The sequence below is a fragment of the Phyllostomus hastatus genome, unplaced genomic scaffold (assembly GCF_019186645.2).
Source record: "Phyllostomus hastatus isolate PE091 unplaced genomic scaffold, TTU_PhHast_1.1 phas_scaffold_501, whole genome shotgun sequence".
NCBI classification, from domain to species: domain Eukaryota; kingdom Metazoa; phylum Chordata; class Mammalia; order Chiroptera; family Phyllostomidae; genus Phyllostomus; species Phyllostomus hastatus.
In genome coordinates this window covers 27,174,742-27,199,549 of record NW_025334033.1, presented here as the reverse complement: position 1 = coordinate 27,199,549, position 24,808 = coordinate 27,174,742, and the positions used below count along the sequence as shown (strand labels likewise).

The 24,808-nt window shown below is 41.7% G+C and overlaps 1 protein-coding gene and 1 long non-coding RNA gene across 2 annotated transcripts in view; both read right to left on the bottom strand.

Moving 5' to 3' along the window:
• The window catches only part of RAB8B (RAB8B, member RAS oncogene family), a 59,811-nt gene extending 54,355 nt beyond the window's left edge, over nt 1-5,456 (bottom strand). Inside the window, exon 1 of the mRNA XM_045822935.1 lies at nt 5,247-5,456. Within this exon, the coding sequence (XP_045678891.1) occupies nt 5,247-5,370 (124 nt within the window). The 5' untranslated portion in view covers nt 5,371-5,456. The remainder of the gene's footprint in view (nt 1-5,246) is intronic.
• A 1,590-nt stretch (nt 5,457-7,046) lies between these two features.
• LOC123808906 lies at nt 7,047-23,195 on the bottom strand. The gene is made up of 3 exons (XR_006783849.1): nt 23,070-23,195; nt 18,309-18,430; nt 7,047-7,403 (listed from the first exon to the last, which is right to left on the bottom strand). It is a non-coding gene; the product is annotated as an uncharacterized LOC123808906 (long non-coding RNA).
• Between the last annotated feature and the right edge of the window lie 1,613 nt (nt 23,196-24,808).

Here is a 24,808-nt window from a genome sequence, read left to right as displayed (position 1 = left end):
AAAATTTTTCCAAATAGCAATTCTAACACGTACAAGAGGGATGGTCCCCAGGACTGCTGTGTGTGCAGGCAATCAGGCCTAAAGGAGAACCAGCTCCAGGCCATGCCAGCAGCATCCTGGTCATCCATCCACTTCTGATTCCATGGTTCTCTCAGATTCAGTTATCAGATTCAATTCAAAAGCCAACTGCTAAATTTTTCCTTGTCTTCAAAGACTAGACTTATTTCCCTCCAAGACAGTATGCAAACCCATTTCCTTCCAGCTCTTCTCTGTGGATCCAAATAATCTTGGTGCTGTTGCCAAGAGAATCTCTTCTCTGATTTGTTGCCACACAGAACAGCTGGCCAAGCTCCTTATTAAAGTACACTTACGCTTAAGACACACCGATGTCTGTATTCTAGACTCTGTTTCCCCACTCCCCTCCTTAATTTTTCGGGCAGTTTTTTTCATTTACTAGAACATGAACTGAAGACATGAGGTTAACCCTTTATTATCAAGTATTAAATTCTACCTTTTCTGAGGTATTGTTATTACTTTAAAGCTATCACTTAGAAATCTACTGACAGCTTTGAAAGAACACAATGAGATTAAAATAAGGCTTTATGTACAAAATGTTCAATTTGAAGATGAATGTTCTGTGCATATTTTTGTTTGAAAGGATGAAACGAACAAAACCAACTATGAAAATTAAGATCAACTTGCTCTATGTATCTATCTGGATTATACTCAGCCAAATGTTGATATCATCTTGGATAAAAATGTAAACATGACAAAGTTTGTTTTTCCATCAATAAGTCTTATTAAAAAAAAGCTTTGAATTGCTACCAACGAAAAACAGTTTTTAATTTTAACCTGGGTCGGCAAACTTTTCTATAAAGAAATGGTAAATATTTTTAAGCTTTGCGGGACACATATGGTCTCTGTTGCATATTCTTCTTTGTTGGCTGATTTTTTAATATCCCTTAAAATATGTAAAAACCATTCTTAGCCTATGACTGCGAAAAACAGGCTGCAAGCCACATGTGGCCTATGGGCAACAGTTTGTCAACCCCTGATTTTGAGAAAAGTGAATCCAAGGGAAAAAAATGCAATGTTACAAAATAAAACATCTAAAAAGTGCTCTGGTGCAACGAGGCTGCGGCAATAACCAGCACAGCACTATTAACATGATTTCATTATTTATTTCGTACATCGAAGGAGTTTTAATGACAGGATGCCCTTTGATCTCCTAACCTGAAACTGTAGACACAGAAAGGGCAAAGGACAGCTATAGTATGCTGAGCTATCCCTGTACCTGCTCCTACAGCACTCTGAATCATTGCATGAGCATTTGCCATTTCCCCGAACAGAACTGGCTAATCAAAGTGGGGGCATTTCACTTTCTCCACATGTAAGCCTATGTGCAAAACCTAATTCCTTCCTAGAAAAGGTGGTGACAAGTTTATGACAATGGTCATATTGATCAGAAACAGCAGCAACTTGATTATGAAAAGTGACACAGGCTTGCATTTGAGGTTCACTGGGGGCTCTGCTACAACCATCTGTGTGATCTTGACAACGTCAACTTAACCTTAGCTTTCTTATTTGTAAAATTAGGGCCAGAGCATAAAGTAGATAATCTCTAAGACTCTTTCTGCTGTCAAACTATGACTATACTAAAATGAAACCACTCAGGAAGTACCCTAACAGGAAGACGGTGGGGGTGGGGGTGGGGAAGACGGCAGGGGAAAGACAGCAAAGGGAAGAGGCTCAGACTGTCCTGTCAGAGGACAGGCCCTGGTGTTCTTTTTCCTCTGCCAGCACCATATTTAGTCCAGGCCATTCCAGGATGTCAACGTGCCCTTGTCTCAGTATTAAAAGGCACTCATATCCCATAGAAAATATAATAAAAGCTAACTGTATAGCTCTTTCCTAGTTGTCTTAATGTTACATTTTATAGACATTTAATTACACATTAATTATGACGAGGTAAAGGGTTTGGAGAAACCTATCAAACAACTTTTGTCAGTTCTCAAGTATTAATACCACCCAACAGAGTAAAACGGAAACAAGGGGAGCCAGGACATCCAGGAAGACAGCAGCACCTTAGAAAAGGAAGAAGAAAGCACCTGTGAGACAACCGCATCTGCAATGAAAACAGCTAATGGTCTCCTTCCTTTCACGATGGCAGAAGCTCTATGAAAAGTGTCTAAAGACAGCAAGATGCCCCTTTTAAAACTACTTAAAGTTTGACAAACCAAAATTGAGTCTTAAAATGTACCCTTGTGAGAAGAAACAGGCATGGAGCATCCATATCTACCAAAACACACACACACTCACACTAACCCCAGGCGGTAAGAAACGGGTCTCTTCTGTGACACGGACCTTATCAAGTTTTGTCAGCAATGCTGCTGCAGGCCTCATCAAAGTCTAGTCATAATAACCCAGGAACTTGCACACTTAGGGACTTCAAACACTCATGACTGGGAGGGGAGGGCTCACTAGCTCTCACCTCAGCAACTTCAGATCACCCTGGGGTGGGAAGGGGTGCTGAGTGAGTGGGATGTTGCGGCTGGAGATGTGGACGTTCCCAGCCTGTGTTTGCAGTCAGTGGAAAGTGTGTGGAAATTTTTACTAGGATGGTATTAATACTCACCTTACTTTCCTAACTTACTTCCAACTACAAAGCATTAGGTTTCAGGTATAGAAATTGTTCTACCGTTCGGAGGCAGCATGCTGCCACTTCCTGTCGGGGCTCTGCGGCGAAACGAGAGGCACGGAGGGTTTCCCCTTCCTTGTGTCAGCTGAAGACGCAGCTCACAGCCTCCTTTTACCACATCCACCCCACAGAAAATGCAAAGATGAAGATTATTCATGAGATTCACCTCATTTAACTGTCTACCACCTGTTCTAAACAGTTCCAGGACACTGTTTTTCATGCCTTAATTGCTGCAACCCTCCAGTGAATGGAATTTCAATTAAAAAATAAAATCCATGCAAGATTCTCATCCTTCAGAACTAAAAGTAATTCTTAAAAGCTACTATTGTAAATGGAAGTAGTACCCTTCACAGAAACTGTGGGACAAAAATTAAGGCAAAAAGGGGGAAACTAATAAAACTATTACAAACAAGCAAAGGTCATCCAAAGAGCTTAACAGAAACAGCATCTGTAGAACTCCCTCACTTTCAAAGCAGGAGAATGCTTCTGGGAGGGTCACACGTCGAATAGACAAAAGACTGCCCAGTGGAGTTGTCAGAAGTTGTCCTTTACCAACTGGACTGCTGCATGCATTCAACAACGTAAAACAGGCCCGGGCCGGGGAGCTCAGTTGGTTTGAGCGCTGTCCCAATACTAAAAGGTTGCGGGTTCCATCCCTGGTCAGGCACATACAGGAGCCAACCAGTGAATGCCCAAATTGGTGGAATGACAAACTGATGTTCTCTTTCTCTCCCTTCCTCTCTCTCACTAAAATCAATAAATTACAGCACACAAACAAACAAACAAATACAACAAAAAAAAACAATGTAAAAGGGTTACTCAGGGTTTTGCAATTAGTACCAACATCAAAATTAATGCCCTTTAGTTGTTGTAACAGCTCAACCAAATCTCTTAGGAATACACTTGAGACATGACATTTAAAATCTGCTTCCTCAGAAAAGAAAAAGTCCCACTCAAAACTGCCTGCCAAGAACTTGCAACTCAAACTTCCCTAAGCCTAGACATCATAACACCCAGGAGGTTTCAGACCACTCAGTCCATATGGAAGAGGCCAGAACAAACCAACAAACCATAACCTCCTAGTACTTGATTTGAAAACCACCCTATAACCAAATATTCTTTTTAAAAAATGATAAATTATCCTTAAAATATACAAATAATCAAATATACTTACTACCATAGTACTAGCTCCCTATAATAATCCCCAAAATTCATGGTGAAATAGGCCATAAGAACAATTTGAAAGATGCTTAAGTGAGCTACTCTTAACAGCCATAAACGCCACCCAACCAAAAGCTAAGATTCTTAAGGTACTTAATTAACTGTCGCTATTTAACACGGAAAATGATGTTGTATAGGCAGCATAAAACCAGCTTTGATTTCCTCTTCAGTTTATAGTGAGAGAATTTGTTACCTACATAGTCTTCCAGTACAAAAGGAGGAGGACAGCTCCCAGCCAAGATCAGAAAACACTGAATCAATGGGAAGTATTGTATGCTGTGATTCATTGAGCAACTAATAATTAAAACCAAAGCAACATATACAGGGAGGCAGGCAGATTCCTCAGCTAAGTTATTAAACATTCAAGCCCAAGAATTTTAAAAATTGAAAAGTGTTGCTTTGCAGGAGATGGTAGTTAAGGAGTTGTATTTTCCTGACCGCACTATTCCCTAAAGTCACCAATTCTCTTAATACTGGTAACACTCACAGAACAATTTATTGCTCCACAGACACCATCCTATCGTTAGTAGTCACTTTTTCTCTTTTTCCTGCACTTGATCCAGAAAGGAAGTAAGGAGAGAAAATGGTAACAGTGCTCCCAGTTACTGAAGAAAGTACTGCTTTCCTTTTCCTCTCCTTTTCCCACCTTCTCTGTCTTCGCTGCTCAACCTCGGTGCTGCATATCCTGCTTCCTTTTTCTGTTTTTATCTCACACCCAGCTCTCCTCTACTTTCTCCGCCAAGTATCCTCGTTGTATCCTCTGGTCCCCTGAACTCTTCTCCTATCCAGTTTTCTTCTGCCCCCTACCATGACATCTGTGAAGACCTCTTGTGCCCCTCGTCTCTCACCTCCTGATGACTTATTCCCCTGAATTCCCTTCCCATTGCTGGATTCTCACCATTCTTGTCCCTTGTGTCCTCTGTTCCTTTACTTCACGTCCCTCCTATTACCCCAACCTTTCATTTCCCCCTTCACATTTCCTTCCTTTTTCCTGTCTTTTAATCCATTTTACACCCACTGTGCCTTTCTCTCTTTCGGTGAGATTTCTTGTGCTCTCCCCCGCCACACACTTTGTCCCTCTAAGACCCTTCCCTGTCACCTCCCAACCCTCTCATTTCCCCTAATACCCCTGGTCCTTGTTCCTCCGGTTCCCCTTCCCCGTCCTTTGCCCCTCGCATCTCTGCTCGCCCCTCTCCCTCACGCCTTTACCCTCTCCCACTGCCCTCGCCGTCCCGCCGTCCCCGGGGTCCCATCCCCGGGCCCCCCAAAGCCCCCTCGCACCCGCCCCCTATTCACTCCCAGTCGCTGGCCGCGGCCCCTCCCTCACCGATGGTGGAGATGAAGGTGGTGTTGAAGGCGTCCTCGGAAAAGCGGAAAAGGAGGCAGGTCTTGCCCACCCCCGAGTCTCCGATCAGCAGCAGCTTGAACAGATAATCGTACGTCTTCGCCATCTTCTCGCTCCGGCCCTCTGACCGGAGAGCGAGAGCAGCGGCAGAGCGAGGCGGGGAGGGGGCCAGGGATGGGGGGGCGTGCCCGCCCAGCCGCTGCTGTTAGCACCGCCCCCACCCCGCCCCTTCCCTTAGAGATGTCCTGCGCGCCCCGCCCCGCGTGGCCAATCCGCCGGGGTTTTGTCATCACCGCCCCACGCCCCGGGGCTTCATGGGATTTGTAGTGCTTTGAGAAGCTTCGGGCGTGCCTGGCGCTGGCTATTTGGACTGCCCCAGAGGATAAAAGATCCCCTGTGGGTGGGGTCACCAGGTGGACTAGGCGTTTTGTCTAAGCTAGGAAGGCAGGCCAGGTTTCAAACTCTGCGTGTCACGCCGCAGGTACTTAACTTCGCCATTTCTTTGTGTGCGGGCGCCTTTCAAATACAAAACCTCGGAATCTAAGTCCCACGGTTCCTGCTTGTCTTCCGCCGGGACCCAATGCTTTCTTTCCAAATCGCTGCTGTGGCGCAGCCTGTAGATTATCTGCAGTGCATTATCTGGCTTCTCCTCCAGTTTCTGTCCTGAACCTCCCAAAGCCCCCTCCAGCACCCCCTAAGTTACAGAGCTGTAAAAGAATGATTGTTCTTCTAACTTGAACCACATTCCTATTCTCTTTTTCAGGCCTGCAGACCAGAGCCAAATACGATGGGTATTTTAGAGGATCTGCTATGCTGCCCGGGGTGTCCAACCCGCGGTATAGACTATGCAGACCGCTCCCCTGCTCCCGCAAGAGGATGGATTAAAAAAACGAAACAAAACTGGAATTGAAAATATTAAGGGTGTGCTACATGCCTGTGCCCTTAAAAATTGCAAGCATCCTGTGAGGCGGGAATTATAACCATGGGAATCTAGAGACAAAGAGTTGGATTTTGTCTTGGTTTAGCTACTTAACTGCACACAGGCAGGCTGCCTGCACCTCGGTTTTTCTTATCTGTAAAATGGGTATAAAACAAGCTCTTTCATAGGATTGTAGGGAAAATGAAATGAGACACACTGTGAAAGCACTTTGAAATTCACAAGGCATTGTAGAAATGTTAATGGTGATGGTACATACCTTCTTTAACCCTCCAAGGCAGGCTCTCAATGGATGACAAATTCGGGTGGGGGTGGGGAATTCCCAATTTAACCCTTTATATTTTAGACTATTCTTTATTTTTGTAGAAGTACTACTGGTCAGGCCTCTTTCATTTGCTAGTGGCAGAAACCCAACCAGACCAAGCTGTCTGAAAGGAGTATCCACTGGCTCAGGTAAAGCTGAAGAACAAGTAAGGTAAGGAGGTCTGGGACAAGAAGCTCCACCCAGTCAGGGCTCCCTGTCTCTCATCTCTTCTTCACCCTTCTCAGTTTTAATCCTAATATGTCAAATACCAACAGATAAGACCACATGAACAAAAGCTCTTTAGAATCTTCATTGTTTTTTAAGAGGATAAAGGGGTCTTGAGGCCAAAATATTTGAGAAACATTGGCCTAGGCATTTCCTTAGATCTAAGGAAACACGTTCTGGTAGGTTGGAGGAGGTCATTAAGGGAACCACTGGACTCAACCACTAGTGGAATAAGGAAAAAATTTGGATAGTTAGTTGAACAAGACAGCAGGCTTTTATAAAACACATCTTTAGTGCTTTGTGACTTCATGTACAATGACAGTGAGATTACATTCAGTCTTGGTATGGAAGAAGATTCAGTTGGCCCTAGTATTGGCCTTTACATTGTATATAGAAAGAAGATGAAATGTATCATTAACTCACACTTTTTGATCATGCATTACCCAGAAAGTTGTTGCTAATCTAATGTCTAATTCCTAGAGCTCGTTTGATGGGAACAAAGCTCTAAGGAAATCAAAGTCCCAGTTTTCTGCCACCTCATGAGGAGGGATCCTGCCCTCTGGCACAGGCTGAGCCTCCTTGCTCCAGCCAGTTCTTGGGCAAGTCTGTGAACTTGGCATCAGTCAAGGCTGAACAAATGTGGACAGCTCAGTTCTACACCTTCATCTTCATTCTGGAAAAGAAAAAAAAATCCATAAAGACCAGTGGGATCTTCTTTCTTTTATAAAATATGCACTGATTAAAGTAACTTTTAGTCCCACTATCTGCGAGCAACTGTTGGCATTCTCTTTTTGTGTGAATAAGAACATGCTGATGTGGTAAAGAATTTAAGTTCAGAAGAGAAGTTATAGTTAGGAATGTTAAAGTCCCTAAATTTCCTTAGGGGGATTTTGTTAATTAATGGGAAATTTTTTAAATTCCATTTTATTTTCACTTCCCCAGTTTTTCTCTACTACCAAGTGTATATAACACTGGGACTTTCTAGCAGGTAACTATGTGCACCACTGTTGAACCATCCAAGCATTTTGATATATTGACATTACTTCAAGAAAAATCCATTTTTTCCTTTATGCATTATTAATTTTCATATTTTGTAAAATAATATATTACTTAGACATGTGATTTTGGTGGTAGTAGCAGTGTTATTGAATCAAGGCATTTTGCTCAAAGGAGTGGACAATACATTCATAGATCTGAGAGTACCACAGGTAAACAGGTTGCTGGTTGCCACTTTCTTTTTCCAAGTGGCATCTACAGATAATTTTTTCAAGAAAATCACATCACTACTCTTCTGCCAGTTATCCAAACCCACTCTTGAAATGCTACATCACTGCAGAGCACTAGTCAGACCAGCACATTCCATTTGACCCTGAAAATGCTTATTGAAGCTTTTGCACGTGGCAGCTTGACTTACAGAAATCTAGACATCCAAGGAGTTTACCCTCTTTGGTTTTTGCCAGGCTAGCATTCTTTCTTCCTGCTTTTGGGAAGCTGCTCCTCCCCCACCGGTGACTGTGAATCATGGTACTTTACTCCTCCAGCCACAGAGGTGGGCATATGACCAGGCTGGGTCCACTTGAGTTCTTTTCTGTGAATTTTCTAATGATACTGAAAGGAAGTCTGTCTGGTGTGAGGTCTGTGTGAACTCTTGGTTTTGACCAGAGCTCCAGTTCATTTTTCTGTATTCTCTTGCTGCTGCCCTTCTCGATATGTTTAATTTGTCATCAGGCTAGCTTTCCTCGTGGTAGCAAGCAGGACTGCCATGTTGCACAATTCCGAAGGCATTATTAACTTCTTACAGTAGTTTATTCATCTTAAGGGTCAAAGACCTCCAAGAATCTACAAACATATTCTTGAGGGTCTGTGTGTTCTCTAGGAAAATTTTCAAATTAATTCAAGCATTCTTTAACTGGTTTGAATTGCTCCATGAAACGTGATTACAGGAAATGTCACCTTTCTTAATTGCTTAAATGAAATTATATTTGGCTGAGACTCCTTCTCATCAAAGGCTGACACATTTAGTAGTAATCATTATTGGGACTTTTCCTCCCCTTAATTTTATCCTACAAGAATCCAGGTGCTTATGTGGTCCTGAAAAATTAGGGGCAAAGCATCCTCTGCCCTTCAGTCTGCGCTCATCCATATTGATGCTTCTATCCAACCACTCCTGAGTTCTGGTTCTCTGCCATCTGTTGAGCACAGCTGTCCCGGTGGGCTACAAAGATGTCCTTCGTGGTGATTATTTTCACTGACTGATGACTCAGCCATTGAGTAAGTTGTCTCTGTTATCTAATAATAGTTTATGTACTTCTTTGTCTTCTCCCTTAAAACTTGAGCTGATTGAAGAAAGGGACATTGCTAATTTTTCACTTTGTCCCCAGCATGCCTAGCATGATGCCTTACACATAGTAGGTGCTCAGTTGAGTTGTTGAATGAATGAACATCTGACTATTATGCCAGCACTCTAGGTATTTTAAAAATATCTGGGACACCTTCATTTTATTATTTGCTACAAGACCTAGGTATTTTTGGTCTCACTAATACTCTTTTGGTTGTATTCTAGCCATCTATGTATGTTATTCATTCTCTAAGGATTCTATTCATTGTTGTGATTGTGTATTATTTCTCTAGCTCGTCAAAGTCATATTGAATAATAACTCCTCAAAAATACCAACTTCTCTTTATCACTTACGTGTCATCAAAAAATATGCTATTTGTTTAATGATATTCCAGTCGGATAATTCTATAGTTATTTTTATCAGAGAGGGTCTAACTATACTCTTTCCACCCACTGATGTTTTCTGAGCAATCAGTGGGTGAATATTATCTACTCAAACAAATATTCATTAAGCTCACACTATAAAACCAATGCAGCAAGGTGTCCTAGAGGATACAAAGAGATCTATCATGTGGTCCCTGCCCTAAGTTTGCTTCTCAGCTAATTGAGGAGAGGATGCGCAAGTGAGAAGTTTAATGATCAATGGGAGGCAGATATTTGGCTGGTACACACTTCATTTATTCTGATGGGTCAGGTGTCTATTCTGATTGGTTGGTTTTAATTAGGATTGATTAGGCATTCATTCCGGCTGGGTATCCATTTTGATTATTTGCATATACATTCTGATTTGTCAGACTCCCAATCTGATTGGTTGAATGTTCATGCAAAACTGATACTAAAATATTTTGCATATCACCGCTGGATGCAAAAGTTAAATAAAAATGGTATGACAATCTAAAAAAATTGCTACATGAAAGTACAGTATCCTCTTGATCAACAAATCTGTATAAAGGTAGCTTCTTATAACAAAGTCAGCAAAGTGTAGAGGGGATGAGAGGACAATCTGCATCCCTCAGACCTGGGTTAATGAACATAACTGAATGGAAGGCCATCTATGGCACGGGCCCCTAGTAATAGGCAAAGCCATGGTCAATGCCCAGATGAAGGCAAAACTCTTTTCTTGGGAGCTGAGAGCAGATACCTAGTCTCCTAGAATAGACAAGAAGCCACTCAAGTTGCAAATATTATGGGTGGCTCCATTTCTGGAAAGGGTCTAACCCACAGAAAGAGGTAGAGCTTAGCTTGTGTAGAGAGTCGGCTCAGTTTTTACTCTACTAAAGGGGGATGGAAAGGAACCATTCTTTTACCTCTTATATTATTTCTTACTCTGATAATAAAAGTTTTGACAATAAAACATGTTAGTGAAATTCTTTCTTTTCATTAACCTCAGCGTTGCTATGTAAGATTTGTGTCAAATTGAGCATATGCAGTAAGTACTAGGAATTTTGAGTACAGATTCTTATATGCTTGAGTGATTAAAGAAAGACTTCTGGGACCAACTTTAAAATGAACTCTGATCCAATGGCAAAGTCAAGACAGACCAAAACTTAAAATCAGCATCATAACAGGTACTGGGAAGCTTATGGTAGTAAATAATAGAACACTAAATGGCTTAAATAATTAAAAAATATTTATTTAATCATATACTGAAATAATAGTGACAGGTGAGTAACCCAGCAGCTCAAATGATATGCCTGGGACCTGGTTTTCTCTCTTTTGGTTTCTTAGCAATGCTTCCTCAAAGTAATATTTATTTCAACAGACTGTCGCCAGGTGGTTACAACATGTCTTCCTGAAACTCCTGGGACTCTTTGCTTTCAGATTCAGACAGAGCAAAATGTAGAGAATCTTCCTCGAGAGTTCAAATAAATACCCTGGAACTGAGTTGCCTGAGCCATGACTACCCTTGCCTGACTAACCCTAGGGCCAAAGAGAATGGTATAAGCCAACTGGCTTAAACCATTGGAGCTGAGAGTGAGGTCAAACTCACCCTAAATCACAGGGTTCTGTTAAAAATAGAGAAGACAGAAGGAAACAAGGCTGCAGAAGCAGCAAATGAATATCTCCACATGTTTCAGTGTCAAGTGCATATTGACATTTGTATCATGTACTGCTAAATGGTTGATTATGTTGGAACTTCTGTAGAAGTCATGGGTTGAATACAGGAAAATTCTGACTTGTCATTCTCTTAAACAGATCTTGAACTGGGAAGAAGCAGCACGAAAGAAACATTGTTTCCTTAAAAAGGGGATGTGTAGTCCAAAGCTAGAATTACCATAAGCACCTAGACATCTGGTCCCTTTTCTACCCTACTTCAGCAACCAGCTAAGGTTAAACACTCCTGCAGCATTGAACTTAGTAAATTCTCAGACAGGCTCCATTGAGTCTGTTCTGGGGTTTTGTAAAGGAAAGAGGAGTGAACTAAGCGTCTGGTGACCTGGGTTCTGTTCCCAGCTCTGCCACTAACTAGCTCTGTGACCTTAAAAAAAAAACAACCACCTTTCCGTGGCTCCATTTCCTCATCTGTAAAATGAAGGAGTACTGGATTAGATAATACCTTTGTGTCTATAAAATCCTTTGGTTCTTGAATCAAAGTTCCCCTAACAGATGACCTGAGGTTTGCCATGGGGTTTCTGGTTTTACAGACAAACCAAACACCCTGGTGAATCAAGGGGATTTATCAACAGTTTCCAGGCCTAGCAGATCCCATGGAGGCCAGACAGGGTGTAGTGCTGGGAAAGGTGCCCAAGACTCCTAGTTCCTTGTTCTAAATAGCATTCAGTTCACCCTATGACTCAGTTATCAGGACTTCTCTCTTTACAAGGAGTGCAAAGTTTCAGTCCCCTCTGTGACGGCAGCAATAATTTATTGGGTTGCCAGTCTATAGGGTTAAGTGAAAAATGAAGTTCTGCTTTGTATTTAGAACCATATCCAATTAGATTCCTGCCTCAAATTATTACTGAATAATCTCTCCTGAATAATCTTTTTTTTAAGATTTTATGTATTTATTTTTAGAGAGGAGAAGGGAGGAAGAGAGGGAAAGAAACATCAATGTGTGGTTACCTCCCGCGAGCCTCCCACTGGGGACCTAGCCCACAACCCACGCATGTGCCCTAGACTAAGAATCGAATTGGCGACCCTTTGGTTCCCAGGCCAGCTCTCAATCCACTGAGACACACCAGCCAGGGCTCTCCTGAATAATCTTAAACATAGACTATTTTTTTCCTAACTTAGTAGCAAGGGCTTATAGATGGAGTTAATCAAAGAGCATGTTGAATGCCCCTGAAATTATGATAAGCCACACTTTTTCTCTTGAAATTCCTTGCTCTCACTAGTCAGGCAGAACTGAAGAGTTAATATGAAATCAAGCAGAACTCTTTGATTACTCATTTTTAAGATTTGTAATTATAAATGATGGTGGTAATCTAATAGAATGCTGAAGAAATAAAGCTGAATAGGTGATTCTTTTGAGCAAGGGTGAATATTTAGATTAAGAAAAATTGCTTATGAATCTGCAGTCACAGTAATTCCCCACCTATTACTTTCTGACACTCAGCCCCTATAGGATCTAACTGGGACTGTTTGCAGGGTTATCACATCTCATTTCTGCAATGAATGGCATCATTCAACATTTAATATTCGTTGAGGCTTTTAGGAAACAGAGGTTTCCATATGTCTCTAGACCAAAACATTTGTGTTTGCCATCTGCTACTCAAGGGTAGTTTTGTTGAAAAAGAATGCAATTGCTTGGTTCTTTAATGACTTCGAGGTTAGACTATAGGATAGTTGGGGCTGTGGGACAGCCCATTCACTGCTGGGAGAATACTGTTGTTTACTCAGGCACCAGCTTAAAGAATTCTTTGCAAACAAATGACATGAAAAGAAATTGAACCCTAATATTTCTTTTTTTAACTTAATGCAAAGACTATTTTGAAGTGATGTGTGAGATTTTTTTTTTTAAGTTGGCATTAAGGATACGCTACCTAGGACACAGGACTTTAAGGTCAGTGTAGCAAGCATCAGTTCTCTTTTCGTAGTCCTGACCAAAGACATACATGGCTCAGTACTTAAAAATAATAATAATTAAAGGATCTCCTTGAACTCAGTATCAAAGAAAAGGCAATTTAGTCTTAGTCACCCAGGAGCTAATAACCTGGGCTTTGGACTTTGCCATTTGTTTCTCCTTCCCTCTTCTCATTAGCTTCTTGAATTGTGGGTAATTCTCTGCTCAGTGACATCTCCACTAGCCTACGAATACATACCATTAGTTTTGCTTAATCAGAAGTAACTTCAAACAATAGGGTTTAACCAGAAGTGAAGACCCTGGAGTTTAGAGATTACCTGTAAATTCTATTATTGATGATTTTTCTAGCCCTCCTCACTGTAAAATTTCATTCATTGGGGTTTTTAGCACATGAAGTATAAGAAACTGCCAAATTAAAGGGGCCTAGTTTGGCCAGACTAGCAATGAGATCTTACTCATGGACCTCTGATTTCTTAGACTGGTTTCTGCTTTATGATTCTATAAAACCAATAAATATAGAGATTGTTTATTGTAATGCTTCCAAAGTTCACACCTCAGCATACTAGGTGAATCAGCAGATATTAACAGGTGAAACTAGAAGAAAGGATTTCATGGTCAAAGTTTTTTGAGAATGCTGCTATCAGTGTTTTGATGGTACGGCCTCTCAGACCTTTAATAGGCTGATGTGCCTTGTGACTCCACAACTGGGTGTGGTGTGCACTCTTCCCCACATCCTGCCTGAGGTCCCTCTTTGATAATGCATCTTATGGGACCTGTGTCCTGCAGAATATAGGTTGAGAATCTCTGGTTTAATCTAAGCCCTTAGTTTTAGATATGCAGATCTAAATAGTAAAGTCCTGCTGTTACGATGAAAATCAGCATGTTTACAGGAAGCTGTCTGGAAGGGAGGCAGCATCCATTACCAGAGTTTCTGGCAAACTGGCCCTGGAACACCTGTTCTTACCTCCTGGGTTTTTCCTAAGTCCCAGAGCAGGGCTCCCTCATGCTGCTTCGGTTCCTTATCCCTTATTGGACCCACAGAGAGACCAGCCAAGGGTGTGGGCATGCCACATGGCTGTTTCCTCCCTACCTAGGGCAGCTGCTTTACCCCCGAGTTCTGGGGGACCGGCAGACATTGTACCAAACTGAAGTGACAATCACCTTATGTGCAGAAGCACATTTATCCAGAATTCTGAAAGTACAAAAAACCAGATTTTTAAGTGAACATTCTGGATGCTGTGTTTTCGTTTCTTTTTTTTTTTTTTCAGAGAAAAATACCACTAGTAAGTAATTAAGCTAACATTCACTTTTTTTCTTTTGTATTATTGTGTATTTTGAGTGAGTTGTAGGATATGTCAGAGGGTCGCATCATACCCAGGCTAATTTCCTGTAGTGACATGTAAATTCTGTAAAATGATCTGCACAATAAAATGTTTTTAAAGGTGAATTATTTAAATTTCTTGAAGGCATGAATCATATTCACATTGTATCCCTAATGACTAACACAGAGCTTGGCATATATTAGGCATATAGTGATAAATATGTTTGCATTAATTACTAAATTATAATCTGATGATTGGACTTTCAAAAATAATGGTAATATACTAATGGAACTAATAACATACTACTTTTTCAAAAATCTCAAAGATAAATTCCTTGACCTGGTTAAGATTTACAACCTGGTTAACACTCCTTATTGCACTCCATTCTTTTCATAGACTGCACTGTGTTGTGGTGCTTCTTTTAGGCAATAATGAATGAAGTCATTTTAGTATTTGACTTTTAAACACATGCACATGCAAATTGGAATGAGTCACTAGATAGTCAGTCCTAACTTCCAGTCATTGTAGAATTCCCCTTTCAGCCACTTGGAGTGTATTAAACATTCTGAGAGCTATTAGCCATAAAATGAAGCTGAAGAAATGTGTGATCCTGGAGGGCCTTCTGAGTCATCAATGAAGGATGCAGTTATGTTGGTAAAGTAGTCTGTGTCTATATTTTCATTCATTTAATACATTATTTTATTACCTACAGTGTATAAAGCAACTCACTGGGTGCTCTAAGGAAATAAAGATGAAACTGACATAGACCATCCCTTAAGAAGCCCACGGTCTTAAAGGAGAAATGGGGCACACACGTAAATAATTACAATGCTAGGTAAAATTAGGATATGCCAGCAATATGCTGTTTTGTTGGTTGCTGGTTCTTTCAATATTAATTTTCCTTCCCACACTGGCAGTCTGCAGTTAAGCAGATTACCCATTGCGTTAGAACTCCCCGTTCCCTAGCTGCTCTGGATAAGGGGAAGTTTGTATCACTTGGTCTCAGTGATGTCAGGCTTTACCAGCAGTCATCAGTATCATACCAGAGCCATGCTTCTTATTAAATGGCAGGCCAGCATCACCCCAGCACAGTCTATTGACCACTACTACTAAGTCACTTAGTTTGGACACACACTGCACTTGAACGGGATGTGCAAAGAAGACGAATCGCAGTGATGTGAGAACCTGAACTGTGGTGGGGCGGCTGTGGGTTTGCTTTCAGGAAGTTAGATACTTGTGTGGGCAGCAGCTCAGTAGTAGACAGGCCAAGTTGTCAAGTGACAACCAGAAGTGGGGTCATATAGGCATATAAAGTGCTCCTGGCTCTGCGGAGCAGCTCTGACTGAACAGACAGTGAATTTGTTCAGGGCAGGTGGCTATGGGAGCAGGAGAAAGACCTGTCTGTCCACAACTCAGAAGTGACTACCACCTGATGTTGTGGGTTTGACTCTTGTTCTGATTTGGGCCATATCTTTATCTCTATTTAGAAGGCAAAAATTTTTAAGGAGTTGATTTATATGACCAACATGGGAAGATCATTAAGGAATTATCTCATTTATATATTAGGAACAACCCCTTCAGGGAAGGTTGGACTAAAGCCTTTGAGCCAAAAATCCAGAATTCAATTCTATTTAGCATTGTTAACATATACATGTGTTAGCATAATACAACAGCAACAAACCAGCACTAAGGCACACACTTTACACATCTCCCTATTGCCATCTTTGCTTTGGGAATTGATGATAAAAATACTTCTTATATGTGGACATAGTTCCTTCAAAAGTAAGTGTTGTGAATCATTAATTTAAATAAAATTGAGATATGAGTGAATAAGGAAGCTCATAATTTTAACTTCCTTGCATGTCAAACCAGGACTGTGATATGACCCCAATCTGAGGGAAATTATATGGACAGAGGGATCTGTTTTACCCACAGCTCCTTGCAACCCTGGCTGGTTCAAGGACACCTCTGCAAAGGCAAGGTAGCACATACCAACCTGGTGGCCCAGAGAGTCATGTTTTTCTTCTTCCTCCCATTTGGTCCATTTGGGTGAGACAAAAGCAGGGGTACCCACCCTAGGATCATCCAGCAGGGGTGTCTAACCCGTGGCCCAACACAAAATCGTAAACTTACTTACAACCTTTTCTTGCTCACCAGTTTTTGTTAGTGTTTGTGTATTTAATGTGTGGCCCAAGTCTTCTTCCAGTGTGGCCCAGAGATGTCAAAAGGTTGGACACCCCTGCTAGAGCTTTGATACCTGCTTTTTTATGAGAACTCAACCTCTCCAGTTAAATATTTAAGTACAGAGTTTATTCATTTGATTTCTAGCCCTTATACCTACCAGAGACCATGCCTACTGCCCAGAGTGAGCAAGTTTTCTGTGAGAGGCAGCAGACAAAACACTTGAAACAGCTCGTGCCTCTGTATTTTATAGTTGAACAATTATTTATGCTATCCAGATTTGTACAGGTTCCAGCATTAACTCACACTTTTGGCTTATTTATTATTTGTCCAGATATATTAGCTCTTAGGTCTTGGCAAGCATAACCCTTCTCCTGCGGATTGCTCTTTAGAGACCCCTACCCTTGCCCTCTTCTGGTCACTTCTCCCCACTGGGCAAGGAGTCCACAGGCCAGACGGATTTATTTACTCAGAGACATGCCCCCTCTTTGGCCACACTCTGGGTACCTAGACCCCAGAATTCTTGCCAAAAGCTCTGCTTCCAGGACTGGTGTGGGCCTCTAATCTTGATTTACCCTTCAAAGGGTGGACTGTGCCACTGGTATGGCACCAGCAGCCCAAGTGGTGGCCAAAAGGTGGTGGTGATGTCGCCAGAGCTTGAACATATGGGCTGGAATCCTGATTGTGTGTGTGAACTCGTCATGATGTGGGCTGGGCCTGCAGGTGGGGAAGGAGGACATTGGTCTGGGCCAGGACTGCTCTCCTTGAATCACTACATTCTGGTGTGGAGCTCTGAGCCGCCAGAATACTCTACATTCAAACCCGTTTTCTAGGTCATTATGAACATGTATCTGTTAAGATATGAAACTAGCTTGTTAACTTCAGCTACAGTTTTTAAGTATTTAGATACATGGTATGTGGGCCTCCATTTTTATTCTTGTCCCAGGCCCCACAAATATGGGACTAGACCTGCTGTTAGAATAGGTTTGATTTTAAGTTTGTTTAAAATTACAATATGAAGGATATGGTAACTGAGGGTTGAAGGGTGAGTAATGGGTGGGCTGCTTTCCACCAGGCCAAATGTAGCATTGCTCTGAAGCAACATTCCAACTATGTCTCAATGTCTTGGCCCTGCCCCCGACCTGGCAGGAGAAACTCTGTGTGTGTGTGTGTGTGTGTATGTACATGTGCATATGTGTATTCAATATCCATTAAGAACCACAAGAATATGACTTAGCTATTTGCAAATAATTCAAACCCCACACTGGTGCTCTGGTCTAGATTATTGCTGTTTCTCTGCCAAGCATCTCTTCCCAGTTGACTTCCTTAAGCTGCTCGGAGTTAAGAGCCTGGCACTTTGAAGGCCTCTTCCAAGTAAAAAAAGAATAAACTAGACAGGGAATTGGGCCAGGTGTCCTTGATTGAACACCACTTCGCTTCAGCAAATCCCTAAGCCTTTCTGATCTGTGTTGTCAGCTGTAAAATGAGCAGACTGATTCGGCCCTACCGCAGAGTGGCAGGTTTAATTAATGATGACTGGGATGGGCTTTGTAATGTAAAGTTGTGTATAAATGAAAAGGGAGCACTGGAGCCCTTTTATCCAAAGTCTGGAGTGCATCCTGCCTTCCACTGCCACAGTTAAGCCTCTAAGTCCTGATCACAGACTTGTGCAGACTTCAGGGGTCCTGAAAAGCAGAGCTGGGCTCACATTACCTGGGCAGAAACAGGGTTTGGTAACAGGAGTGGAGCACAGAGTGAGTAATCAGCGCATGGTTCCGATTTCTGGCAGCACCAAGATCCACTGGTCCAGCTGGCGGCAGATGATGGAATGGTTTCTGCAAAGTACAAAGAACAGGTGTCCCCATTTATTCTTAGGACTATCCTGGAAAGATCCTTGAGATCTAAAGTGTCACACTGAAGGAAAAGCTCTTTCTCAAAGACCTCCCCTGCACTTCTTCCTGTTGTCACTGTCATGGTTGGTTGGCTGACAGCTCACCTTAGAGGTGTTATCTTCAGGCGCAGTGTGGATAAAGCCTGTCGAGGACCCACTCCTTCCTTTAAAGTCTTGTGTCTTATTCTTGGGGGTCACATTCCACACTTCACTTAAAGACACGGGTACGTGATTTACCAGAAGTCATATCCAGACTGGTGAGAACCCGGGAATTGTTGATTACTTTGGCTAACATGGGATTTCTGTCTCTCCTACACAATTCATCTAAAAACATGCATATGCAGCAAATCATAACTTTTATATACTTAGTAGACATGTGCTCTCTTTCCCGTAATCTCCTGGAGCCTTTGTGTTTCTAGGATGGAGTAAAATGTTCACTATTATGTCATAACTATGTTTGTACAGCTTCTTCCTTAATATTAGGAGACCTTGGGCTCCTTGAAAATCCTGAAAGGGTCTTAATCATTTTCTCATTGCCCCTGACATCAGTTCCTTCTTTAGAGGACACACACACATTGTTCAATGCATTGAAAATAAAAAGACGCAATGAGGGATGAAAAGTAACAGGATGGGGAATGCGATGCAGCACAGAGTGTGTACTCAGCACATGGAGAGGAAGGCCTAATGCCCTTTGGGAGCTTCATTTTCAAATATTTTTTAATGTATTGTTGGAAGATCTAAGTGTATTATATTAACATCAAAGGTCTTCAAACAGACTTAGACCTATATCTTGGTTCTGCCAGTTACCCTTCGTGGGACCTCAGGAATGGTACTTGACCAACTCTGTGCCTTAGTTTCCTCATCTGTAAAATGGGAACAATAACACTATTTATCTTATTGAGATGCTGTATAGATTAAATGATAATTCATGTAAAGTGCTTTACACAATGCCTGGCACAAAATGAGCACTTATGAAAGCATAATTATCAGCATCATCATAGATTGTAGGGGAGGAGTCTTGGTTCTTTGAGAGCCTAAGAGGATAACCTTCAGATTTAACAACCTGCCCCTACAGTTCCATTAATGCCACCTTATAAATCTGAAGCAGGACCCAGTACATCAGAACCTCCAGGTTTTCTGCTTCTAGCCCCTGATTTCAGATTATATTCTTTGGATAGTTGAAGAAGTATAAGGTAGTTCTCATTCAGACAATATAAAAGCTGTTTAAAAAAAGGCACTTCGCAAATTAATTACTTGAGTCTATGCATAAGTAATTTTGTTGCTTGTAAAATACATTGTTAGGCAGTGTAGATCCTTGTAAACAGGCTCAGTTCCAATATATTGGTACATTTTTAATTTAAACTGGCTTCTCTCCTCAACATTTGGTCCCTAGATTTGATTATTCTACATGAAAAAAATGTTTTTGTTGCATATATTCAGCATCAATTTGCTGACACTCATGAAGGTGTGTTCCGTGAACAAACTATGTCCAGCCAATGTTCAGTGGTTCAGGGGGAGACAGAACACCAAGCAGCAAGGCAGCCTAAAGGACGATGATTTAGACTATTGACAGGAGTAGTTGCCTTATGGGGTCTCCATTTAGCCTATGCCTCCTTCCCTAAGAGCTTCCCCATCCCCTTCCCCAGGGTGGCCCCAGGAGTCACTATCACTCCAAGCGCCCAGAGAGGATGAGCGCAGACACTCCTAAGCTGAGAGAACCAGATTCTTTTCCAGGGCACCTGGAATGGGGACACAGGCCTTCTGGTCAGGCACTACTGACCCCAGAACTAGGACAGCACATAACAGGGAACAGGCATGGTCACTTTCACTGCGTGCTCTGAGAGGCAGGAAAAACTGGGATGTAGACAAAGGAGACTGAAACAGTGTCAGGGAGAAGCAGAGATGAGAAACCAGGTCACCTCTGAGAGAAAAAGAGACGTGGCAAAAGAATAGCCATCTCCATTCCCACTGGCCTCTTGGGCTTTGTTCTGACCCCCATGAAGCCCAACTACCCTTCCTGCCCTGGCCCAGGTCCAGCACACTCTCCATTTTAGCTCAGGCAAGCTTCGGACATATCTGTTACATGAAACCCAAGGAGCCTTGGCTAAGTGAGTGAGCTGGCGCTGAGAGAGAGGCTAAGCCAAGGATTCTGGTTACACGGGCAGGGCCTGTCTCATGAGGACTGCCTGGGTGGTCCAATCACACTGGTCTGCCAAAATCAGGCATGCACACAAGTAGTTTTTGCTGATGATAAAATTGAATAGAACAGATTTAAAGTTATTCCTGAAAGAAAGTTCTCAGTCACTTCCTGTTAAACAGATGGCATTATACGTGGCACACCCAGAATTTTGTCCAACCCTGAATACTTCTACATGGTTATGTGTATCTGTGGCTGTCATTGGTCATGCATGTTTCGGCAAAAACAAAAAATACTGGATAAACACTAGTCTCTTCTAACGATTTGTCAGTCCCCATTGCTGGTGACTTAACACTCATCCACAGCTTTGGCCTTGCGCCAGATTCAGTGACAGATCCCGTCTCTAGCTGAAGGCTCTGAGAAGCCTTGTTTCAGTAGTTTAGGGGACACAGTTAGGTTACCCTGTGACTTGTCCTGCTCTGATCAAATACCCTGGTTCTGGCTTCTGGGCCTCTGCCTTCATCCTGACACTGAGTCTCAGTTTTGATTCCCTCTTTCAGGACCTGAGTCCTTAATTGCTCAGGCTTCAGCCCCTGCCTCCATAACCTGACCAAGACCCTGGTCTCTTCAAAATCAGGACTCTAATTTGCTCATGTCTATTTTTCCCAAGTAACAAACCTGAAATGCAGAGCAAGTTGGGGGTGTGCTACCTGTCCCTTGTCCTGCCTGACCCACACTGCCTGTCTGGGTCACTCACACTGTTTTCCCAACATCTCCCACCATTCCACCACCCCCACTTCACCACTGCCAGTAATCAGATTTGTTCCACTTGTGGGACATCTGCCTTTTGCTACCTACCAGACCTTTCTAACCCTGAATCTCTCTAAGTCACTATATCACCTGTTACTGCTTGAAGGATCCATGTGGTCCTACAGCTCTGACTGCCTGGCAGACCCCTGTCCACTGACTTCGACCGGTCACCAGTTACAAAGCCCAGCATGCAGCAAGGTGACAGGGAGACAGTGTGGTGTTATGAGCCTGACATGAGCGTGGGCATCTTGAGTAGGTCTGGTTCAGATCCTTGTTCCTTTACTTCCACAAGTTTCTTAATGCCCCAGAACTCCAAAGGATTGTTGAAAGGAGCATATGAGATAATGTGTCTGGCAAAATTTAGTAGTTATTTAATACAAAAATTTAGTGTTTAATAAGATACATCTGTCTTTCTTTCTTGCAATTATATTTTTCAACAGACTTACTGGGATATAATTCACATATTAGTCAGCTCACTGTTTTAAAAGGTATAATTCAAAGGTTTTTAGTATATGTACTAGACTTAGATTCCTTAAAATGCAATTATAGCATAAGGGATATGAGGTTTAATAACAGTTAAAAAGACTAAGGATTTTAATGAGCTATAAGTTATATAAATCAATCATGTGATGCCACTGAATTACCCAAAAGCTTATGTGATATTGGGCTGTATTGATGCACATATAATTACAGAATAATACAAGTAATGATTCCGTGTTATTCTGAGCTGGCAATATGTTAATTCATTGGGCCTATTTTAAGGGGAATATGGACAAATTGGAGCATGTCCAGAGAAACAGAAAGGGTGATGAGAAAGTGCAAAGACTGTAGGAGCCTGTGATATTCATCCTAAAGAAGTAAAGCCATCCTCAATTAGCTATGGGGATGTCATTTGGAAAATAAATGAATGTATTTTTGATGTGCCCTTCCTGGGCCAGAATCCAGGAAGGGTTAATGTGAATTTTATTAATTTAAGTTAAAAAACAAGGAGATTTTGCTCTGATCAATGTGGTTCAGCTGGTTGCAGTGTTGTTCTATAAACTGAAAGGTTGCTGGTTCAATTCCGGGTCAGGGTACATGCCTGGGTTCCGGGTTTGGTCCCCTGTCAGGATGCATGCAAGAGGTAGCTGAATGTTTTTCTCACACTGATGTTTTTCTTCCCCTCTCCCTCCCTGTCCCCTCTCTAAAGTCAATCAGCATGTCCTCAAATGATGATAAAAAAACAAAAACAAAAACAAAAGTAGATTTTTACAGGATATATGGAAAAATTAGAGCCCTAGACAGGTGGCTCAGTTGGTTGGAGCATCATCCTGTACACCAAAAGGCTGTGGGTTTCATTTCTGGTCAGGGCACATAGCCAGGTTGCTGGTTGAGGCAACTGATGGATATTTCACTCTCACATCAATGTATGTTTCTCTCTCCCTCATTCTCTCTCTCTCTAGAAAAGCAATAAATATATTCATGGGTGAGTATTTAAAAAATAACAGTGATAAAAATAAAATTAACAAAAGAAAAAAAGGAACAATTATAACTGTCTAAAACTGGAATGGATTGTTTCCTCCTAACCTGAAAATCTATATTTAATATAAACCTCTCTATTAGCAAGTCAGACAGCAATGTATCATAGAACTCTTACTCTGTTATATGTTGTGCCCAGGTGGGCCAAATTATCCAGTAGGTCAACTCTTCTTTATTCAAGGTCATCCATGTTGGGCTTGTTTAGTAGTCCATTCTTTTCCTTATGTTTCATTCCCACTCTCTGCTTCTTGAACAAGGAAAGAGAAAAGGAAGCCCCAAACTTCCTTTTATTTTCATTAGTAATTCTGATGGTAGTGGAAATACTCCTAAAATAAGTCTATGGCATTACCTGAACAGAAGACTGTGCTCATCTATCTCTTCCCCACCTTAGTACATGACTTCATCTTAGTACTTGACACTGGCCACAGTGGCAACATGCATGGAAATTAGCAAACACTACAGGTCAGTAACACAACTCTCCTCCCCCAGCTCGTTTCCCAGTGCTCTGCTGCTTTGGTCTAGGCTACCCAATGACCACCAATCTGGCACAGTTAATAATGAAGGTAGACCTTCTATAGATTTTTGGACTATATGTCTCTATAAAAATATATACTTAGAGCCAGTGGTATTTACTTTTACCTAAAGGCAATTTGGAATTTAAGTAGTTTAATGTAGTTAACTAGTTCCAGATGAGTGGGATATGTAGGGGAAAATATTTGCAGAAGACTAGAGTCACTCTCTGCTGCCTTCTAGGCCACATCTCTTTTTCCTTTCAGAAATCCCATAATAACCATGGTCTGCACAGCTACTTATGGAGTGGCCATGTATGTAACAGACTAGGAAGGCATCTCCAGGACAAGGGCCCTTATCGAACAGAAAGACAAGCTCTCTGCTGGCCAGTGCTTGTCCTGCATAAGAAGTGACTTCTTGTGCCACCTTTTGGATTTTGCAAGAACAATCTCTAAGCTTTTGATCAAAGGTAAGACTCCTGCAAACATTTTCTGCAGATGGAATATATTCATATTTTCCTTAAGGCAGAACTGTTGTAAAAACATTGCATTTTACATGTTATTATGAAGGAAATCACCATCAGGCCAAGGTTCCTAGAGCCAACTGATTTCTATATCAATGTGAATAAATAAAATACCATTCTTAATACTTTGAACCCTTGGGCTCATTAGCCTTTTAATCCAATTTTATCTAGTGGTAAAAGAGAATGATTTCATTTATTTTGCCTGTACACACTTTCCAAGGGAAGCACTCACTATAATATCTCACCAACCCTAAAATGACTTAGGGTTATTTTCCCAAGTTAAGACACAAGTTAACTGAGGCTTAGCCAGAATTAAGTGGTCATTTGGTTTTTTCATCATACCAGGTTGAGGCAGAGGAAAGGTCAAAGGCATGTGTCACAAAGAACCTAGTAAGTTACAACTAGAATAGAAGGGCTATAGATAGACTAGAGGGGCAATAGTTATTAGTCCTCAAAGAATGACCATCAGGTTAGTTGTGTTGAATGTGGCACTCAGTGGGCACATTCCTGCACTTATTATGCACTGTTTTAGGCATGTGAGGAGGTGAGACCAAATCACGATTTTAGGAGGGCTGTGGACTTTTAGAGAATAGAAGACATAGATACATAAACATAAAAGGAAATGAAATTACAGTATAGTACAAGCGCATAAAACAAAAAACCACATAAGACAGAAATGGTTATTAAACAATGATTAACGTAGGCAATAAGTGCTGCAGGAGTTCAGAAAAGGGAGAGATGACATTTGCATACATTTCTGCTTACCCTAACATCTTCACAAAACATCTTCACTGTGAGCTGTGAGAAGACAATGGAGTTTGAAA